Genomic DNA, 20,934 nt, shown 5'->3' on the forward strand with positions numbered 1-20,934 from the left:
GAGAGGAATACATATACCAACAAGAATGGATTGTATTCTTGAGAACATTATAATCTAGAATAGTAGACCTCAAATAGGATGCCTCCTCCCCAGGTGGGTATTTGTCAATATCCTGAGACATTTTTGGTTGTCACAATTGAGGGTGATATTGGTATCTACTGAAAAGAGGCTATGAATGCTGCTAGATACCCTGCAATGCATAGAACAATCCTCCAAATTAGAATTATCTAGCCTGCAAAGTCAGAAGTGCAAAGGACTTTTACTTCTGGAAAAATGGAACAGATGTACTTTTCTATTCCTCCTGATAAGTGCAACTAAAATGCTAATTGTTATATATTTAAAAATAAGCTAACCCAAAACATAAAAAGTCCCTGTAAAGTGAAGAGAAAATGACACATAGCTAGGGGCTTTAGAACCCAAGAAACAACACGGTGGTGAATTCGCTGGATTTACCATTTACTTTATGTACTCCAGGCTTGTAGCTGAAAAATTTCACAACCTGAAAATGTCAATGACAAATATACTAACCAAATAAGTCACAACAAAGGTTTACCCTCTCTAGCCAAGGAACCAGGAAGGAGAAAGAGACTAGAGAGATGGAAAACTTTTAGAAACATCTTTTCTACTCCAGCTAAATACCAAAGATAAAATTATGTCCCTTAACACCTCAGCAAAGACTGACTGGAAAACTGCTACTTCAATCCTCAACAGGCTACAGTGTGACACCCTAACATCTCTGTTGGGATGATAACAAAAGCACAAATAGGTAGAACTTTTATACACCCTAGGCAGTATTGAAGCCTCTCTAAAGGTGTCAGTAGAGACCATTTGGGGAATTTGAACTTCCACCTCCTTTGTCAACATTGAAATGGCTCTCTCACTCCCTGGAGTTTTGTCAAAAGAGGCTTAGTAGACCCAGGACTTTAGCATCACTCAGTGGTAACAAGACCACACTCCCCCATGGCATCAGTAGAAGCCATATTGGGAGCATTAATGAAGTGCTGTTACTACTCTCAAACAGGGAGATATAATAAGATGTAGAGTATCATAATACAATACCAATAAAAATCAGTTATCACAATTGGAAGACCTCAAGCTAAATTAAAATTAGCAATCTATAGATACCAGCATTGATATAAACTGGGATGTTGGAGTTACTTGGCAAGGATTTTAAAGCAGCTATAATCAAAATACTTCAGCGAGTGATTAAAAACACCCTAGAAACAAATGAAAAAAAGTCTATTTGGGCAAATAGAAAATATAAAGGACCAAATGTAAAAGATTGGACCTGAAATTTTAAAAACCTGGTGGATATGCTTGACAGTAGAATGAAGTAAACTGAGGAAAGAATTGGTAAATTGGAAGATAACAATAGAAATTTTATTACATATTATTTCATGAACGACGGAGAGCATGTAGACTGAAAAAATAAACGAACACTTCTGTAGGACTGTAGCAAAAGATTTAATACTGTCTCTTTGGAGTCTCAGGAGAAGAATAGAGAGGGTCCAGCAGAAAAAAAATTCAAAAAAATTACTAAAAACTTTACAAATTTTGCAAAAAATAATAACCTACAGATTCAAGGAGCTGAGTGAACCCCAAGAAGGATGAAACTAAAGTTATCCAGACAAAGACACATAAGAGTGTATCTTCCTGAAAACTAAAAGACAAAATTTTGAAACAGCAAGGGAGAAAAACAAACTTTACATGGAAAATTGGTTGAATGATAGCAACATTTTCATCAGGATCTTTTGAGGTCAGAAAAGGATGGCATGCTGTTTTTCAACTGTAGAGAAAGGAGATTAATGAAGGTTCTTATAACCCAAGAAAATATTCTACAGAAATGTAGTAGAAATTAAATATATTCTCAGATGAAGGGAAACTGCGAATTTGTTACCAGTAAACCAAATATGAAAAAAAAATGGTTAAAGGGACATCTCTATGCTAAAGATGAATGATCAAACAAAAAGGAAATTTGGAACATCAGAAAAGAAGAAAGAACATGATTTAAAAAGCTTCCTTACAATGCAATAGATTGTCCTCTTGAATTTTTGTAAATTATATCTAAGAGTTAAAGCAAAAATTATAATTCTTTCTGATGTAGTTTTATTCGACAAAATTATTTGAAATAATTATATTACAAAAGAGAGAGGGTAGCAGGATATACAGAGAGATAAGTTTTTTTTGCATTTTACAGGTAAAGTGATGACACTAGGATATTACAATAAGTTATGCATATAATTAAATACCTAGAGTAACCATCAAAATGCTACACAAAGGGATACATTCAAAACAACTAGATAATTCACAATGGAATTCTAAAAAATTAATTATCCCATATGAATGTAGGAAAATAGAAACAAACAATGAGAGTAGACAAAACAGCATAAAAATCACAGAATTACGTCCTACCACATCAATAATTACCTTAGATTTAAATGGCGTAAGTTATACAAGTTTCATGTATTTCATATATACTGATTTAGGAACATAGTGATACTTCCTATTTTACCCCCCCTCCCATCCATGCTCCAACCCTTCTTCCTCCTCCCTCTCTCTTTCCCACTCTTAATGTTTACAAAGGTCTACTTGCAGTTTATTTAATGACTATAAAATTAACACTACACTAAATAAAGTGTTCAACAAATAGTATGAAGAAAACAACACTGTTCCTTAACAGAAGAGACAAGGGCTATAAACAATAATTGAATCTCAAAATTTCCATTTCACTCCAATACATTACATTTTAGGTGCTTTATTAGTTACCTCAGATCAGGGAAAATATATGATACCTGTCTTTTTGGGACTGGCTTATTTCACTAACTATAATGGTTTCCAGTTGTGTCATTTTGTTATAAAAGACAGGACTTCATTTTTTATAGCCGAGTAGTACTCCATAGTGTTTATATATACCATAATTTCTTTATCCAGTCAACAGTTGATGGAAATCTGGGTTTATTCCGTATCTTAGCTATTGTGAAATGAGCTGCAGTGAACGTGGGGGTACAGATAACTCTTTCATATGCTGATTTGTTTTGGTTTGGGTAAATTCCCAGGAGTGGAAAGGCTAGGTCGTATGGTAGGACTATATACAGATTTCTGAGGTATCTCCATGTTGTCTTCCACAGTGGCTGGACCAGTTTACATTCCCAAAAACAGTGGATTGGGGACCTTTTTCCCCACATCCTTGCCAGCATTTATTGTTTGATTTTTGTATGAGAGCCGTTCTAACTGGAGTGAGGTGAAACCTCATTGTGGTTTTTGATTTACATTTCCCTTATGGCTAGTCATCCTGAGCATTTTTTTCATATGTCTATTGGCCATTTGAATTTCCTCTTTTGAAAAATGCCTATTCAAGTGCTTTGCCCATGTATTAACTGGATTGTTTGTTTTGTTGTTGAACTTCTTGAGCTCTTTATAAACTCTGGATATTAACCCTTTATCAGTTGCATAGTTAGCAAATATTTTCTCCCAATCTGTCAATTGTCTCTTCACTTTGCTAAGTGTTTCTTTTGCAGTGCAGAAGCTTCTGAGCTTGTTGTAATCCATTTGTCAGTTTTGGCTTTGCTTGCCTGTACTTCTGTCTTTTCTAAGAAGTCTTTGCTTATGCCAATGTTTTTCAGAGTTTCCCTAGTTTTCTCTAGTAATTTGATGTGTATGACCCAATGCCATGGCTGAGAAATAACTTTTAAGATCAATCCCATTCACTATAGCTACAAAAAGAATTAAATACCTTGAAATAAATTTATTCAAGAATGTCAAAGATCTCTATGGTCAAAAATCATAAAACATTAAAGAAAGAAATATAAGAAGACATTGAAAATGGAAAAAAATCTTCTATGTTCATGGATTAAAAGAATCAATATCATCAAAATATCTATACTACCACAAGCAATTGACAGATTCAATGTGATCCCAATCAAAGTACCAATGATATTCTTCTCATATCTAGAAAAAAATGATGTTAAAATTCATATGAAAACACAAAAGACACCAAATAGCTAAAGCAATCTTAGACAACAAAAGCAAAGATGGAGACATCACAATATCAGTTATTTTGGCATACTACAAAGTATTTATAATCAAAACAACCTGGTACTGGCACAAAAACAGACATGTAGACCAATGGAACAAAATAGAAACTCCAGAAATCAACCTATGCATCTACAAATAATTTACCTTTGACAAAAGAGCTAAGGTCAATCCCTGAGCAAGGAAATTGTCTTTAACAAATGGTGCTGGCAACATTGAATCTTCATGTACAGAAGTATGACATTAGTCCCCTACCATACACCTTACACAAAAATCCACTCAAAATGGATTGTAAAAATATGTTAATTAGAAGGTATAGATTGGCAGATTATGTTGAAAAACCTGAGTATATGTCATTGAGAAGAAATTCACTTTTGCAAACGATTTAGGCAAATTGAAAATAAATGAATTGAGAAAGATATACCCTAATGACATTAATCAAAATATTTCAGAGTAAACAAAATTACTAGAGGCAGAGAAGAACTTTACATAATAATAAATGGGCCAATCCACCAAGAAAATATAGCAATCTTAAATTTGTTGGCATCAAAATATGCTGGAATATGCAAAACACTATGATAGGACAACTAAAAAGAAAATCAGCAAATATATGGAACTCCACTATTCCATTAACCAACAGAATCCAATTGACATTTCTAGAATATAGTAGTAGTAAAAATGCACGTTTTTTTCAAGTACCTATGGAACATATGCCAAGATAAACCATAATCTGGGCCACAAAGCAAACTTCAACCAACTTTTAAAAATCAAAATCATACAGAATACTTTATGACATTATATAATCAAATTAGAAATCAATGACAGAAATATAACAAGATCACCAAACACTTCGAAATTAAACAACACAATTCTAAGTAATCTGGAGATCAAAGAAAAAGTCTTAAGAAAAATTTTAGAAGACAATGAAATGGATCAAAATCAAACACATAGAAATGTATGGGATACAGTGAAAGCAGTGCTGAGACATAAATTTGTAGCACAAAATGCACACATTACAAAAGAGGAAAATCAATGCTCTCTTACCTCAAGAACATAGAAAGAGTAAATACAAACTCACAAACAAGGCAAAACCAAAATTAAAGCAACATTAAGAAAAGTAAGCAAATAATAAATATAGGAGGAAATATCAATGGCAAATACTGTACATATATCAAAATGCTATGGTGTATTCCATAAACATATGTAATTGTGATTTGTCATTTAAAAAAATCAGTAGAAAAGCCATTGGAATAATAGAGGATGAAAAGCACATAAGGAGGTTCTATGAACAACTCTACAATATAAGTGGGAATGTAGATGAAGTGGAATATATCTCAAAAAGCACAAAATACCACAATACCCAAAATGAAATAGAAAATTTTAATAGTTTTATAACTTAGGAAAATTAAATTTATAATTTAAAAACTTCCATAAAAGAACTCTCCAGGTTGAGATGATTTCCATCAACTTATCAAATTTTTTTAAAAAAGGAAGTAACACCAATTCTACACAATAACTTTCAGAAAATAGAAGAAAACACTTATTGTGATTTTGTTCTATGGTTTTTAGGATGTTACCACTTGGGGAAACTGCCTAAAAAGGTGCATGTGGACCTCTCTGTACTAGTTCTCACAAATGCATGTGAAGCTAGGGTTATTTCAAAAACAAAATGTTTAATAAAAATCAAGAAAATTTTACGTGTTTATAAAAAAGAAATTTTGATGTAGAAGGAAAGCCAGATACACCAAACAAAAAAGTTTTGAAGAGCTATGGCAATGTGCAGAAGAGGGTAAAATTGATCATGTTTGGAGGCAAATCAGGGATGGTCTCATAGAATTTGTCACACTTTGAGTGAATCTTGAAGAAAATCAGATGTCCGAGAGTAGAAAATACAAAAAAGTACTCAGATCAAGCTGAGGAACAAAATTTTTGGTTTTGAAGAATGGTCAAAAGGCATGATGTAATGTCTCATAGTAACCAACAATGAGTAGTTTGGGGCCTTTGAAAAATTATTTATTTTTGTTTGAAAGGCAGAGTAACAGACAGGGTTGGGGAGCAGAGAAGAAGAAGAAGAGAGAGAGATTTGAGAAATTTTTTCCATGTACTGGTTCACTACCCCAAGTGCTCACAACAGCCAGGACTGGGCAAGGCTGAAGCCAGGAACTCAGAACTCCATTCAGATTTCCCATGTGAGTGGCAGGGACCCAAGCACTTGAGTCGTCTTCTGCCTCTCTGGATGCATTTAACAGGAAGCTGGATCAGAAGTAGAGTAGCTGGCACTCAAATTAGCATTGTGATATGGGATGTGGGTGACCCAAAGAGCAGCTTTATCTGCTGTGCTACAAAACCCACCCATAGTTTGGGCCCTTGATCCAGGAAAGCCTTGAGTTATAAGTGTGGAGTCTCCAATGCCAGGCTATGAGTTATAAATGTAAGTTATGGGTATGTAAGGGAAGCACAGTTTTTCCTATTCTCTTGGCACACAGCTTTAGGGGCAGAGAGAGAACAACAGTCTACCTACCAGCCACTCTCATAGATTGAATAATCCTAATGATAAATAATCAGGACTCCTGAAAACTTAGGTGTCATTAATGCTTTCATAGGTGGGGAATAGCATATGATCTTTGTTTCAATAATATGAAGGAATTTCAACAATTTTGTGGAAAATGGAATTAACAATTTATTTTGGTACAAAATTTTTTTGACATCTTTATTTTTTTTTTCATAATATGGATTTCCACAAACTTTTGAAGACTCCTTATGTTCTGTGGTGTGTCCAACACCTGCATTAGAAAGGAGAGGAATCAGAGACAAGAAAACAGCAAATGATGAGGAGCGGAAAATGGAAGTAGAGAAGATTGGGTGGATAGTGAAGACATTTCAGAGGACTTGGAGATTCTCAGATTAGTGAACAAAGTCTGGACTGATTCCAGAGTTTCTAGTGCAAGTAACATGGGAAAGATGAAGTTACTATGTCTCAAGAGGGTACTTTCTGAGATAGGCACACAGGAAGCCAAACAAAGGAGAAATAATGAGTGTGGTTTGCGACATGGTAGGTGAAGTGATTCTGGCAGTATCCAGGAGATACCAGTTTGGTCCTGTGGCTTGGGAGAAACAATCAGAATGTAAATGTGGCTTCAGAGTTTCATGAGGTCGCTCGAGTGAGAAGAGGTTCAAGACAGAACGTGGGGGACTACTGCCATCCAGGGCAGGGAAAGGGTAGGAAGAGAAGAGAACAGATATGTAGGGGAAGACCTAGAAGACACAACTCTGAAGTCCAGGTTACAGAATCCCACAGAGATTATATGTAGTAGAGTCCATAGCTGCAAAGAGATGCTGCAAGGTCAGACATGGGGAAAGGGTGAGTTCATGGACAGTCATTGCCTGGCAATCAGGTGGCAGCTGTGAAGAGCTGAGTGTCTGAATGGAGGTGGGGCAGGGATTGTGCAGGCAGGTGCCACAAGCCCCTTATTTATTTATTTGTTTGTTTGTTTATTTATTTTTGACAGGCAGAGTGGATAGTGAGAGAGAAAGGTCTTCCTTTTTGCCGTTGGTTCACCCTCCAATGACTGCTATGGCCAGCGCATCTCGCTGATCCGGAGCCAGGAGCCAGGTTCTTCTCCTGGTCTCCCATGCGGGTGCAGGGCCCAAGGACTTGGGCCATCCTCCACTGCCTTCCTGGGCCATAGCAGAGAGCTGGCCTGGAAGAGGGGCAACCGGGATAGAATCTGGCGCCCCAATTGGGACTGGAACCCGGTGTGCTGGCGCTGCAAGGCAGAGGATTAGCCTGTTAAGCCACGGCGCCGGCCAAGCCCCTTATTTATTAATATAGTTTGTAATATTATTACTAAAATTTTTCCTGCCATTGGTTTTCTTGCACCTATCTATCATCAAGTAGCAGAGGCTCAGAGTATCAGAGCCTCAGAGAGTAACTTGAGCTTTTAGAAAGCCTTTTACCCAAGGGTCAGGCATTTTAAATTATGTTAAAAAAATTGTTTGAGGGGCCAGCACTGTGGCACAGCACCAGCATCCCATATAGATACCAGTTCAAGTCCCAGTTGCTCTACTTCCAATCCAGCTCCCTGCTAATGCACCTGGGAAAGCAGTGTAAAATTACCACAGTGCTTGGGCCCTTGCACTAATGTGGGAGACTTGGAGGAAGCTCCAGGCTCCTGGATTCAGCCTGGCCCATCTCTGGCTGTTGCAGCCATCTGGAGAGTGAACCAGCAGATAGAAGATCTTTCTCTCTTTCTTGTCTCTCTCTCTCTTTCTTGTCTTTCTTTCTTGTCTCTCTCTCTTTCTTGTCTCTCTCTCTCTCTCTCTCAGTTTCTGTATAACTATGCCTTTCAAATAAATAAACCAATCTGTAAAAATAAATAAAAATTCATGTATTTGAGAGAGATGTAGGGAGGAAGAGAGGAAGGGAGAGAGAGAGAAAGAGAGAAAGAGAGAGAGAGCTGCTGCTTCACCCTCAATGCCTGCAATGGCCAGGGCTGGGCAGGGATCCAAGCTGGGAGCCAAGAATGCAATCCAGGTTTCCCATATGGCTGGCAGGAATCCAATTACTTGAACCATCACTGCTGCCTCCAAGGGTCTGCATTGGCTGGAGTCAGGAGTCAGAGGTATGTATTGAGCCTAGATACTCTATGTGAGGTGTGGATATCTTAATTGATAGGTTAAAAGCCAGCTCTTAGTTATTCATTATTAATGTCTCACTTTATTTTTATTCAATTTTTTCCTATTTATATAAGGAAAAAATTCTTATATTTCAGATATATAGATTTAGGAGCATAGTAGTATTTTGAATCCTACACTCCCTCCTGTCCAGGCTCCTGCCCTCCCTCCTTCTTCCTTTCTTATTCTTTCTTTTAATTTGCATAATGACATACTTTCAACTTATTTAATAATCATAAGCCTAACCCTCCACTAAGTAAAAAATTCAAGAAATAGTAAGAAAAAAACACCACTGTTCTTCAACAGTAGAGACAAAGGGCTGCAAACAATAATGAAATCTCAAAAGGTCAATTTCACTTACATGCATTACAATTTTTTGTAGTCTATTAGTTTTCACAGATCAGGGAGAACATACGATAGTTGTTCCTTTGAGACTGGCTTATTTCCAGTTGCATCTATTTTTTTGGGAAAGACAGGATTCCATTCTTTTTTATGGTTGAGTAGTATTCCATAATATCTATCTCTATCTATCTATCTATCTATACAACATTTTCTTTATCAAGTCATCAGTTGATGGATATCTGGGTTCATTCCACATCTTAGCTATTGTGAATTGAGCTGCAATAAATGTGGAGGTACTCTTTCATATGCTGATTTCATTTATTTGGATAAATTCCCAGGAATGTGATTGCTGGGTCATATGGTGTATCTATTTTAAGATTTCTGAGGAATCTCCATAATGTCGTCTACAATGGTTATACTAGTTTACATTCCCACTAACAGTGGATTAGGGTACCTTTTTCCTCATATCCTCACCTGCATTTATTGTTTTCTGATTTTTGGGTGATAGCCATTGAACTGGGGTGAAATGATACCTCATTGTGTTTTTTTTTAGTATTTCCCTGATGGCTAGTGGTCCAGAGCATCTTTTCATGTGCCCATTGGCCATTTGAATTTCATCTTTGAGGGCTGACTTTGTGGCACAGAGGGTTAAGCTGCTGCTTATGAGTTTGGTATCCCATATTAGAGTGCTGGTTCAAATCTTGGCTACTCTGTTTGTGATCCAGCTCCATGGTAATGCACCTGGGAATGAGTGAAAGATGGCACAAGTGCTTGGGCCCTGTCACCCATATAGAAGACCTGGAAGGAGTTTGCCTGGATCAGCCCTGGTTATTATGCTCATTTAGGGAATGAACTAGCAGATGGAAGATCTCTCTCTGTCTGTGTCTTTCTACCTGTCAAATAAACTATATCTATAAAAGTAAATAAGCATTTACTTTAAAAATACTTATTATTATTTTAACTGTACATATTTATGGAGCACAGTGTGATAATTTGATACATTATTCAATATCAGACCAGATTGGTGAGCTTTTCCATCACTTTAAATATTTTAATATCTCATTTTAATTCAAATTATCTTATGAATATTTTGTTTAGATATAATTTTTGTTACTGCAAACTGGCTATCACCAGGTAAATGAAATTTTGCATTTTATTTTTGGAACATTTTAAAATTTCAGAAGCAGATTATAGAGTGTGTGTTGTGTCCACATTTCATGAAAATTATATTTTGCGTCTTCCAGTAGCTGATTAAACTCTTTCCATTTCTGGTTCTAGTTGAATGCTTGTGAGTCTTCATAGTAAAAGACTTTGTTTCACAACCTCTGGGAATACCATGCAGTTGCAGAATATGAGATTTCAGAGGGTGAAATTAACCTGGTAGAAATTCAAATCTCTTTTATCTTTCAGATAAAGGCCTTTGAAATCCTTTTAGTGTGAAGTTATCAGCAGGCCAGATTCTCATATAACCTCATTACTAACCCAGGAATTATTCAAGATGCAGGGAGAGCAAAGCTCTGTGGCAGAAACTGTTTTTATCACTGCTGCAGTCCAGTGATAAGCTACATGTGGTCCACGGAGTTCTGCTTGGGAAATTCTGCCTGCTCGCCCCAACCTGCCCTTGGAGATTGCAAGACCACAATACGTATCCAAGGCTCTCATAAATTGTGCACTAAAGAAATCTGCTCAACTTTATCTGAGAGTTTCTAAAACTTATTTAATCACAGGACTTTTCTGCACATTAACATTTCCTGACTCACCTGGGGATTTCATTTGATAAGAAGTGGAAAGGATACTTGGGAAAGATGGAGGCTTCAGAGCTGAGAGCTCTTCTGCTGGGAGTGATGGTGGGGTTCTCAGCATACCTTTGTTTTATGGAGTGAGTTTGGTAAAGTAGGAGAAACAATTCTCACTGAGCATCATCCCTGTCCTCATTTCTCCCCCGCAAAACAGCAAGAACTGGCTCATTAGGTACCAGGGTTTTGCATTTGTTCCTGAAAATATATTTCCTTCTGTTGTTACCTGTACTTTGTTCAATGGAATGAACTCCCCATTAATTAATTAGTTTACTATAGACAGAAAAATATGGACAAAGAGCAGTTATATAAAGTTCACCAATTGTTGTAAGGCTTACTTAAAGCAAGATAATTCACTACTTGAGGGGACAAACCTAATTTTTGAAACTGAAACCCGGTAGTGATTTACTTAGTCCATAAAGGTATGATCTTATCTGCTCAGATTTACATTGGAGCAATAAAACCTCTGGCAGCCACTCCTAGTTGTGTGAAGAGGAGACAAGAGATAAGAACATTCCTGTTTTTATTGCTTTCTAAAACATTTGAAGTTGAGGTGAGGGTGAGGATGGGAAAGGTGTACCCACCATGGCTCTAACCATCTATTGAGGCTGATACCAGAGAAGTAAACCAGTCCTCCTTGGAAGATGTGGTAAATCTCTCAGGATGCCGGCCTCTGTTTGTCAAAACCTGCCAGAGGCTTGAACAAAAAGCATTACCAAAGGAGAGACACTGCCTCCTCTTCATCAGATAAAATAACTTCTCCAATTTGAAATATTCTAGGGCTTTGGGAGAATCATTGCCAGTTGTAAAACTTTCAAGGATTTTTATGGGCTGCAGGGGATCTTACCTCACTTCTAAAGCTCCTGAGCAAGCTGGAGATGCCCTCCACTTGGTTCCAGTCAACAGCATCTGGCTGAAGTGCAATGAGGGGCCAGCACTTGGGCACAAGCATTGTCACAGCTTTGCCCACAACACTCACCAATAACATAACCATGGGGAGATGTTGCTGCCCTGAGAGGCCTCAGAGACCGTTCGAGGTTTCTGTCAGGTGGAGGTGCACTGAATGCCCATGATTCCCAAGATGTTGCCATGTAGACTGTCTTAGCTCATACCCGGGACCTAAGATTCTTAAGCTGTCTTCTTTGGATATTAATAGCGCTTTGGTTAAAAGCTGCCAAAGTCATGACAGACTCTGGTGGGGGGAATTTTTATTGCCTAATAAATAATATCATGGAAGGTCATAATTCCATATTAGCGACTAAATACTGAGCTGTATAAAGCATGCAAAATTGGGGCCAAGATATGGATGAAAAACAGCTTCATGACATGTCTTAGGAATTATTCATTTTCTTTTTTAATGTGAAAGTAGAGCAAAAACATTCTGCTAAAACCCAGGATTAAAAAGCTGAACAGTGCCTGGGGACCTTAGAGAATTACATTGATAAAACCATTTTTTCTTTGGTTTTAAAATTACCAATGAAACCATTCTCAGACCCAGAAGACATGGAGAGACCTGTAACAAAGCCCACCATGGTCTTCACCTGCCATTCTGGAAAGACACTGAGATCATCCTGGGGAGACAAAGCTCCTCCACTTTGGGAAACACTCAGCGTTGGGTCAGTGAGCTTCCATGATGTATCTTCGCATCTAGCCGTGCTCCTAGGCAAGCACGTCTTTCTGTTGGATAGACATTTTCTCTAGGTGGAATGAATCCCATTTTTTAATTGTTCTGTCTTACACGAGAATACTTGTTACAAATAAATACACACACAGTCTCTGCTGTAGTATTTTTTTTTATTTCCTGCAAGAGCATTGTTAGCTGCCTATACTTTTTTCTTGTAACATTCTTCTCTTTGAACATTTTCACCCCTTCATCTTCCCAATATTTGTTATGACTGTCACCTACTAAATTATCCCTTTAAACAACTAGTCTAAAAATAAAAATTTGTGAAAAAAGCTAAGAGCAGTACCCCTGGGTCTTGCTTTGTGGGGATCATGATTGGCAAAAACAAAACAAAACAAAACAAAACAAAACAAACAAACAAACAAAAAACAACCAATATTCTCGGAGAGACTATCTTCCCACAATGGCAGAGTGAACCTCTCCAGGGAGAGCTTTGGGATTGGATATCAATGTTGAGGCAGTGTTCCCCCCCTGTACTCTTATGTCTTTTCATTCATGTTGTTTTCTTTTTAGGCATGTTGGGCTACCATTTCCTTTTCATTAAAACACATTCTTTCTGTTTACAGAGACTCGATATTGCTACACTCAGCATACAATGGAAGTCACGGGGAACAGCATCTCTGTCACAAAGCGCTGTGTCCCACTGGAAGAGTGCTTGTCCACTGGCTGCAGAGACTCCGAGCATGAAGGCCACAAGGTCTGGGCAACAAAGCAAATGACAGCACAGCATAGTCAACTTCCCTCTACTTCAGATGTCTTCCAACGCTCATGAGCAGAGCCGTAGAGCTCACGTAGGCCAGCTTTTGACTGTCTATAATGAAAAGATGCTTCCTTTTCTGTTGCTCTAAGAGAACACAGATTTATAGGAGAGCACAGGACAATCACAATCAATTGTGTAAGCACAGCAAAAGGGTATTGAAAATTATTGTACACCCTTTCCTCACTCAGATGGAAATAATAAAGTACTATAAGGAAGAGGAACAAGGAAACAGTTATGTCCATCATGGTAAAGCATTGCAGATGCAACAACAATTCACTCACCTGAGGAGAGCCAAGGCAATTTAGCTTTGATAGCTTTTGTAAACTGAGGGCTCATGTCTTTATTTGGATGCTGGTTTGGGGGAAAGTCTCCAATGGGTCCCAAGCCATTTGATAAGTGACAAAATAATCTGCTTGTGGATTTGCTCCCCTTAAGCCTTATCTGGTGCCTGTGTATAGAAGCATGCTATGTAAAATGAATTTTGGGGCAGCCTTAAAGGAGAATATAAAGAACCAGAGAAAAGTGGCCTGACTCGGGGTTGTGAATGCCCCGGTTCTGCTGGTGTTTCAGAGCTGGCTGTACATGTGATCTTAATATATAAGGCTTTGGCCTTTGTTTAACATCTTCTCATTTCTCCTCCAAATACCCTGCATAAGGATTTCTTTCTCTTAAGAATGCAGACATCTAATTTTCATGCCACTTCTCAGATACACCATGAATTAAATGATATGTTACTTGCACTTAGTTTGAAAGACTATTTAGGAACCATGTAGTAGGAGGTAAAATTTAGGCTGCACAGTTTATATTGTAACCATGTCTAGCTGAAATTTCAATTTTATAGACTTGTACAATGTTTATTAAATAGGAAAACATATAATTTATAGAGAAATTTACCCTCAATAATCAGAAAATGTACATTCTTTTCAAGTGCAAATAGAAACAGTCACAACATTGACCATGTACTAGGCCATGAAGAAAGCATCAATATATTCATATCCCTATTCCTTTTAAATGTGGATTGCCAGCCCTTCTGGGTAGCAGGAAGTGTTCAGTGGATCCTTGTCATGAGGCCTAACCCTCAAAAACCCTGCCTCCGTCCAAGCAGCCTTCTTATCATCCTTCTTTTTCTCTTCCTTTCTTTCAGGTCTGCACTTCCTGTTGTGAAGGAAATATCTGTAATTTGCCACTCCCCAGAAATGAAACTGATGCCACATTTGCCACCACGTCACCTATAAATCAGACAAACGGGCACTCACACTGCATGTCCATGATAGTGTCCTGCTTGTGGGTGTGGTTAGGACTCACGTTATAGCAGCTGCACAGCACCATGTGTAGTTGTGATCCCTGGGGCTCTCGGTGTCCACACTCATGCATGAGTCATTGCCCTGACATTAGTTACCGGTGTGAGACCCCAGCAACTCGCAGATGTCATCGCCACTGATCATGAGAAACTAACATTGCTTCAGCATAGTCATTTTGAGTCTAACCAAGACCTCAGCAGAGTCATCCTGTCCCCAATGCAGATCCTGAGTTCCATACTACAAACCTTTGTTTTCACTCCAAGAAATAATCTGCATTTGTCAAGAGCTGTGGTTATTAATTTTGGGATACATGCATGAGATGCAGGAGGTCCTGGACCCTCTGAGATATTAGGGATATGATTTATGGACATGGACAGATGTATGTGTTTTGGGAGAAAGGTAAAAACCACTTGTTTAAATGCAATCATGAATTCTCTCATGGCTTTAGAATTTTAAAACTTTGATTCCCAAATATATCAACTGTATCCCTGGAACTCCTTACCAAGTTCCTGGAAGAGTAGTAAGAAATGTAATCTTCCCCACATTCTTCTATCAAAATTAGGAATCATATTCGCTCAGCTCTGTGTGTCAGATTATAAGGTTATCATAAAAGCTTAATATATTTGTGGGAGTAGCAGAAGTATGGTCCCTAACTTAATGGAACTAAAATCCAAAAAGTGGCTGTGTTTATCCCTTCATGTAATTGGTGAGATTGACTTGTTACCTAGTATGCTGGATGAGATCCTGGCTTCCACCTGGGTTGGTGGTATCCAAAGATTTCCCAGCAATATGGAGCTATTTTTACTAGATATGCGATTCTATTTAGCTATAGCTAATCTGGACAGAAAGACAGCTTTGGAATTAAAGGAAGATGTGTAGAGGTTACTTTTGGTTCATTTTAAGGATACAGTAAGTGGCTCAGTCCAACCCTTTCTCCAGCTGCAGTTAACCCTGTCCAAAGCCTTTCCCTTGTAAATCATAGTAACTCTAGGGACAAGATTCTGCATAAAATGAACTCTAGATAGATAAGGAAAGAAGATGTAATAGGCTAGGGTGAAAAAAGTAAGGAGAACCAATGGGAACTTTGAGTTTCTTTTAGGGATTGCTTTTGAAGTAGATGGTGGAATTTTTGCCATCCTACCTATATTTTTGGTACCCACATAGTTCCAGTTTTCTTCTTCCTTGTAAATCATTTAAACAATATTTATTTTTATATGACATAACTAGAAACTAAAATATATTCTAAAGATCCTTTACTCTGAATGAAACGATCGAATTAGAATAATTATTTTTCAATGGTGGTAGAGCTTGTACTATGTTTGTTGAAAATAATCTATAAAACTGGCATCAGTATTGGGAAAAGTTAACATGAGATGAGCAACAGCAATGTATTCTCCTCACGGTTTTTGCTCATGATTTCCTCAGTGTTGCTATCCCAGCAGGATTCAGGTGGTGATGCTTGTTGGTCCATTCCATGCAGGGCTGTGGGGCATGTCTGTGTGAAACTTGGTGGAGCTATGGCTGATAAAGAGACCAGTGTCATCAGGGTCTCTGTCCTGCATAGAAAAGTGTCTCTAGCCAATAAAAGGAGACACTCCCTGCCGCCACCTCCCTGTCCCACATCCTCAGGGACTGTTATGAACTGACAGTGGTAACTCTAATAGAAAATAGTCTAAATTGCATCAGATGGCCTTAATTCAGAGTTTGGTAGGCTTATCAATATGTTACCTATAATTGGGATAGAGGGAGAGAAACAAAACATTTATTAAGCACCTCTTATGTGCAAGCACTATGCTAAGCACTTTACATAAGTTAGGACATGCAATCCCTACAAGAACCCTGGAAGGAACACACCAGTATTTACACTTTGCAAATGAAGGTACTGAGGCCCAAAGAAGCTCAATAGCATGCCACTTTTTCCTTCAGGTTTAGGTTATGTGAGATGAGGTGGAATTGAAGATGGAGGGAAGGTGGAATTACCCTCTTGGGAAAACTTCCAGGCCTGACTTCACTGGAATTGGTCCATATACTCATGAGAAGTTGATTTAATTCTGCTTCTGCAGGATGCCATTTGCATGTGTCCCTAGATGATGGTTTTTCTTTGGGGATAGGGTATGGCTTCCTCATTCATCCCTCTTGCTGAAAGAGGACACAGTTGATCTTGCATCTGAAGATGCTTTAAGGCAATGAAATTTGATGTACATATCAATGAGTACCATTTTTGTGCATGGTCACATTCCACTGGCATCTTCCAAGTACTGCATGCAATTTGAATAAGAGACAAGAAAGTGAGCACATCTAAGTCCCCCTGGCTGGTGTCCGGGATCAAGTCTACAATGGTGCAGATTCATCCACCACTGAGGGAGTTATTGCTGACTCTACGGGATGCTGCTGCATGCATCCTATGTACCTGTCAGAATGGCTTGTGTTTAATTCTCCTGAAATAAAGTGGTTTGCTCACCATTCCCAGCCTCGAGGAGATAAGGAAGGGCCATTCATGTGGAAGGTCCAGGACTGGTCAGCCGTCTGACTTTTCTACCACGTTAAACTTTCCATTAAATCTCACCATTGGTGATGGCTTTAAGTGCAAAAATCCACGATGTGTATATTAAGCAATGTGCCACATATTTATTTTTAGACTCCCCTCAGCAACATGTCATTATGGGATTGATTAATGCCTAAACTCTGTAAATATTGTACATTTTGTAAATCAATGAATAAACCTTTTACGTGTATTTCACCGGTCTCCTCCCTGCAATTGCACATGTCAGTCAATGATTAATGCACTCAGGTGATGTACAAGGCATTGGGCCTGGCACCACAGGGAACTTCCTTCCAGGAGCTCACTTTCTAGTTTTACAGGCAAGAAATACATGCATGAAAAGACAGAAGAGAATTCACCCATGCCTAATGATTCAAACCAATGATCAGTGCTGCAGAAAACTCAAGCGAACATTACCAGACTTTTCAATCATGTCTACAGTTTCCCTAAAACATCTTTGTTAAATCAAGAAATATAAAAATATTACTGTGTGTAAGTATATATTTATATTATAATATATTTTATGTATTCACATGTCTTCTATTTATATATACATATTTAATATATGTACATATTTATACAATACATACACATTTATGCATATATACAATATACATAATAGAAAATCTTTTCCCTTAATGGTTTCTCCTGCAACAGAAAACAAATCTTGGACTAAATATCATTTTTATCCAGACAATGAATTTATTATTTTTAGTAAAATTATAGATGTTTAGAGTGACTTTGAAAAACCTCAGCTTGTTTATAGTCCTGGTTACCTGTCAACACACTATATTCTGAAATGTTCAGGTATACACCTCTTTTCCCCAAGGTTAGACGCTCTCTGTTAGGTTCTGGAGCAGTGATACGGTTGGTGGTCTTTAATGTGTGGGACTTACACGTAGGTAGCTCTTGACATTAGCTTCTGTGAAGAACTCTGTGCATTTACCATAAATGGCACTGCAAGTGACCTGTGCTTTCAGGAGATCTGATTTTGAAGACATGGACTTACATGTTATCCAGTTTGGGAGTTTAAAAGGGAGACTTGACTTTATAAATGTGATTAATAGATTTTTTCCTAACAGATCTAAAACACTTAATTTACAAACAAAATATAGGCATACTGATGTATAAAATCAAACATGATGATGTGGCTACATTATAGTACCATATCTTTTCTTTTTTATTTGACATATTTAAAGAGCATTCACAAATGTTTTCAATAAATTTCCTTTAATTTACCTACTAGGAGTGCAATATGTAAAAATGCTTTGAGCATCTGTAATTGGGAGGACTTGACCTTCAAAATTCAGATATTCTTCTAAGATTGCAAAGTGATCTTGTGGCAGGACTAAAAATGAATACGAGGCATCATAACTTGAGCATGGAGAACTCTCCACTGGAATCTACTGGAAAGCAGTCCTGTTTGCTAATTGCTATTATAATTTGGTGTTTCAAAATTAATATAGTTTCCAAAATCAAGCCATCATTTTCAGTATTTTCCCTCTTAAGCTAATTTTTAAAAACCATGGCTTCTCTCATTTGCAAATAACTGCCATCTTGCTGTTACTTTTTCCAAATATTAATTCCACTGTACTTGCTGGATTGGATGGGATGTAGGGGGATTCTTCATGGTTATTTTAAAACTGAGACCTAAAATCCATACACTGAGTGCCAGCACTGTGGCATAGTAGGTTAAGCCTCCACCCATGGTGCCGGCATCCTATATGGGTGCCTGATTGTGTTCTGGCTGCTCCACTTCTTATCCAACTCTTTGCTATAGCCTGGGAAAGCAGTAGAACATGGCCCAAGTGCTTGGGCCCCTGCACCCATGTGGGAGATCTGGAAGAAGCTTCTGGCTCCTTCTTCAGATTGACCTAGCTCTGGGCATTGTGGCCTTTGGGGAGTGAATCAGCAGTTGGAATACCTCTCTCTGTCTCTCCCTCTCTCTGTAACACTGCCTCTCAAATAAATACATAAATAAATCTTTTTTTAAAAATCCATACACTGATAAATGCTTCTCAGGGGTTCTCTTTTCTATTCTATAAACAACTCTGGTTTGTGTTTGTGATTTTATTTTCAAAGCACTTTCATATGCATTGTTTCAATTGATCAACATGACCTCATAGCTAAGGCTTTGAGTGGTTAAGGGCAGACTGCCTGGGAGTTTGGACTACAAGGACTTTGATTCCTGACTCAAGACTCTGTTTTATACACACTTGTTGCCAGAATGACATGTGTAATGGCCCTGTCCTTCTCTGGCACTTTTACAAAAATGCCATTTCTTGGTTCACAGAGTTAGAAGCAAATAGGAACCTAGAAAACATATTTGTTTTATTTAGGAAGGAAAAGAATCCCAGAGAATGTACACCATTTTGTCTCTAAGAATACCCCATTGCTGTACTAAAGAAAAGATAGAACTCATCCAAATGCCCCTCCTTTGATGCTCAAAGCAGTGAAGACCTGGGCAATGGGAACAATTTAGAGATCTCTTCTTTCTTCTCTCCCTGTGGGGCTTACAGCGCCAAGAGAATGGCCTCGTTAGGAAAAGGCAAAGATAAAAGTTAGAAAGGGCAACTTTCAGTTATTCAGAAACCACTTTATCAAGTTTATTACAAGTGCAGTGTCAAAAAATGGCCTCCAGAAGCCAACTGTGTTATCCATATGCCTAAAGTTCAGACCTTCCATGGAGTCCTCCTGGGGAGGTGACAGGGATCTTGTTGTCAAAGTGAGCAAAGTCTGTCTGAAAAGCAACTCTGTTGAGATGACACAAAGGGGACAAAATATCATCAGAATGTTGTCATGATACAAAAGGAAGTGCTAAAAATAAGTCACATCAATAAGCCCATTCACACTTGAGAAAAAATTAAAAATTGACTTCTCCCCTGCCCCTGTTCTAACTGCAAATAAAGGTGACTATTTGAGTCACATGGAGTCTGCACCCAGAGTCTGAGCACATCCCATCTGTCTTCTCAGTGGTGCTCACTGGGCCATTGCTACTGATCCAATTTCATCTGGCTGTTGGAAAGACTTTGCTCCCACCCCCAACCACTCTCAGCAATAAAAGAAGACCATGAGCAACTTGGGACCTGCATCACACAGAGGCAGGTGGAGATGAGTTGTCTGAGGAGAGGCACTGGGTTGGAGAAGCTCTGCATGGAGATGCCTTGGGTGAGAAAGTTCTGTGTGAAGTTTCAAGGTGAGGGAGGATTTCTTGGGCTCATTCATGATTCACCCAGCTTGGGTTGTCAGTGACACATGCGAACACCGTGTTTATCCCAAACTTTAAAGACTTTTAAATACTCAGAGAGTTGGGCCCATCCCTGCCTTTATGTGTAATTAATGACCCTGTGTATGTTTTGCCACTTACCTAAATACTGAATACTCTGTAGAAACATGTCCTCCTTGATGGGAGAGAGCTTGAGATCAAAGTACAAAACATGATAAGACCTCCCATGAACTCTTTCTTCAAAATCAGGTGATCTAAAGAGAACTGAAAGGGAAGTACAGTGTTTGAGAGAAAGCACAGTTGGTGTGCTTGGGGCAGATCAGAGATGAAGATGTTCAGAATAGAGTATAGGCAATGGCTTCATTTTAATTTTTATTTTTTTTTATTTTTTTTAACTTTTATTTAATGAATATAAATTTCCAGTGTACAGCTTATGGATTACAATGGCTTCCCCTTCCCATAATTTCCCTCCCACCCGCAACCCTCCCCTCTCCCGCTCCCTCTCCCTTTCCATTCACATCAAGATTCATTTTCAATTCTATTTATATACAGAAGATCAATTTAGTATAAATACTTC

General features: G+C 38.2%; 1 protein-coding gene across 1 annotated transcript in view; it reads left to right on the forward strand.

Annotated features, from left to right (window-relative positions):
• LYPD6 (LY6/PLAUR domain containing 6) overlaps positions 1–15,743 on the forward strand; it is a 32,079-nt gene extending 16,336 nt beyond the window's left edge. The window contains exons 3-4 of the mRNA XM_062199636.1: positions 13,095–13,225; positions 14,433–15,743. Coding sequence (XP_062055620.1) covers positions 13,095–13,225; positions 14,433–14,600 — 299 coding nt within the window. The 3' untranslated portion in view covers positions 14,601–15,743. The remainder of the gene's footprint in view (positions 1–13,094; positions 13,226–14,432) is intronic.
• Positions 15,744–20,934: the final 5,191 nt, after the last annotated feature.

This window comes from Lepus europaeus, chromosome 1, assembly GCF_033115175.1.
Source record: "Lepus europaeus isolate LE1 chromosome 1, mLepTim1.pri, whole genome shotgun sequence".
NCBI lineage: Eukaryota > Metazoa > Chordata > Mammalia > Lagomorpha > Leporidae > Lepus > Lepus europaeus.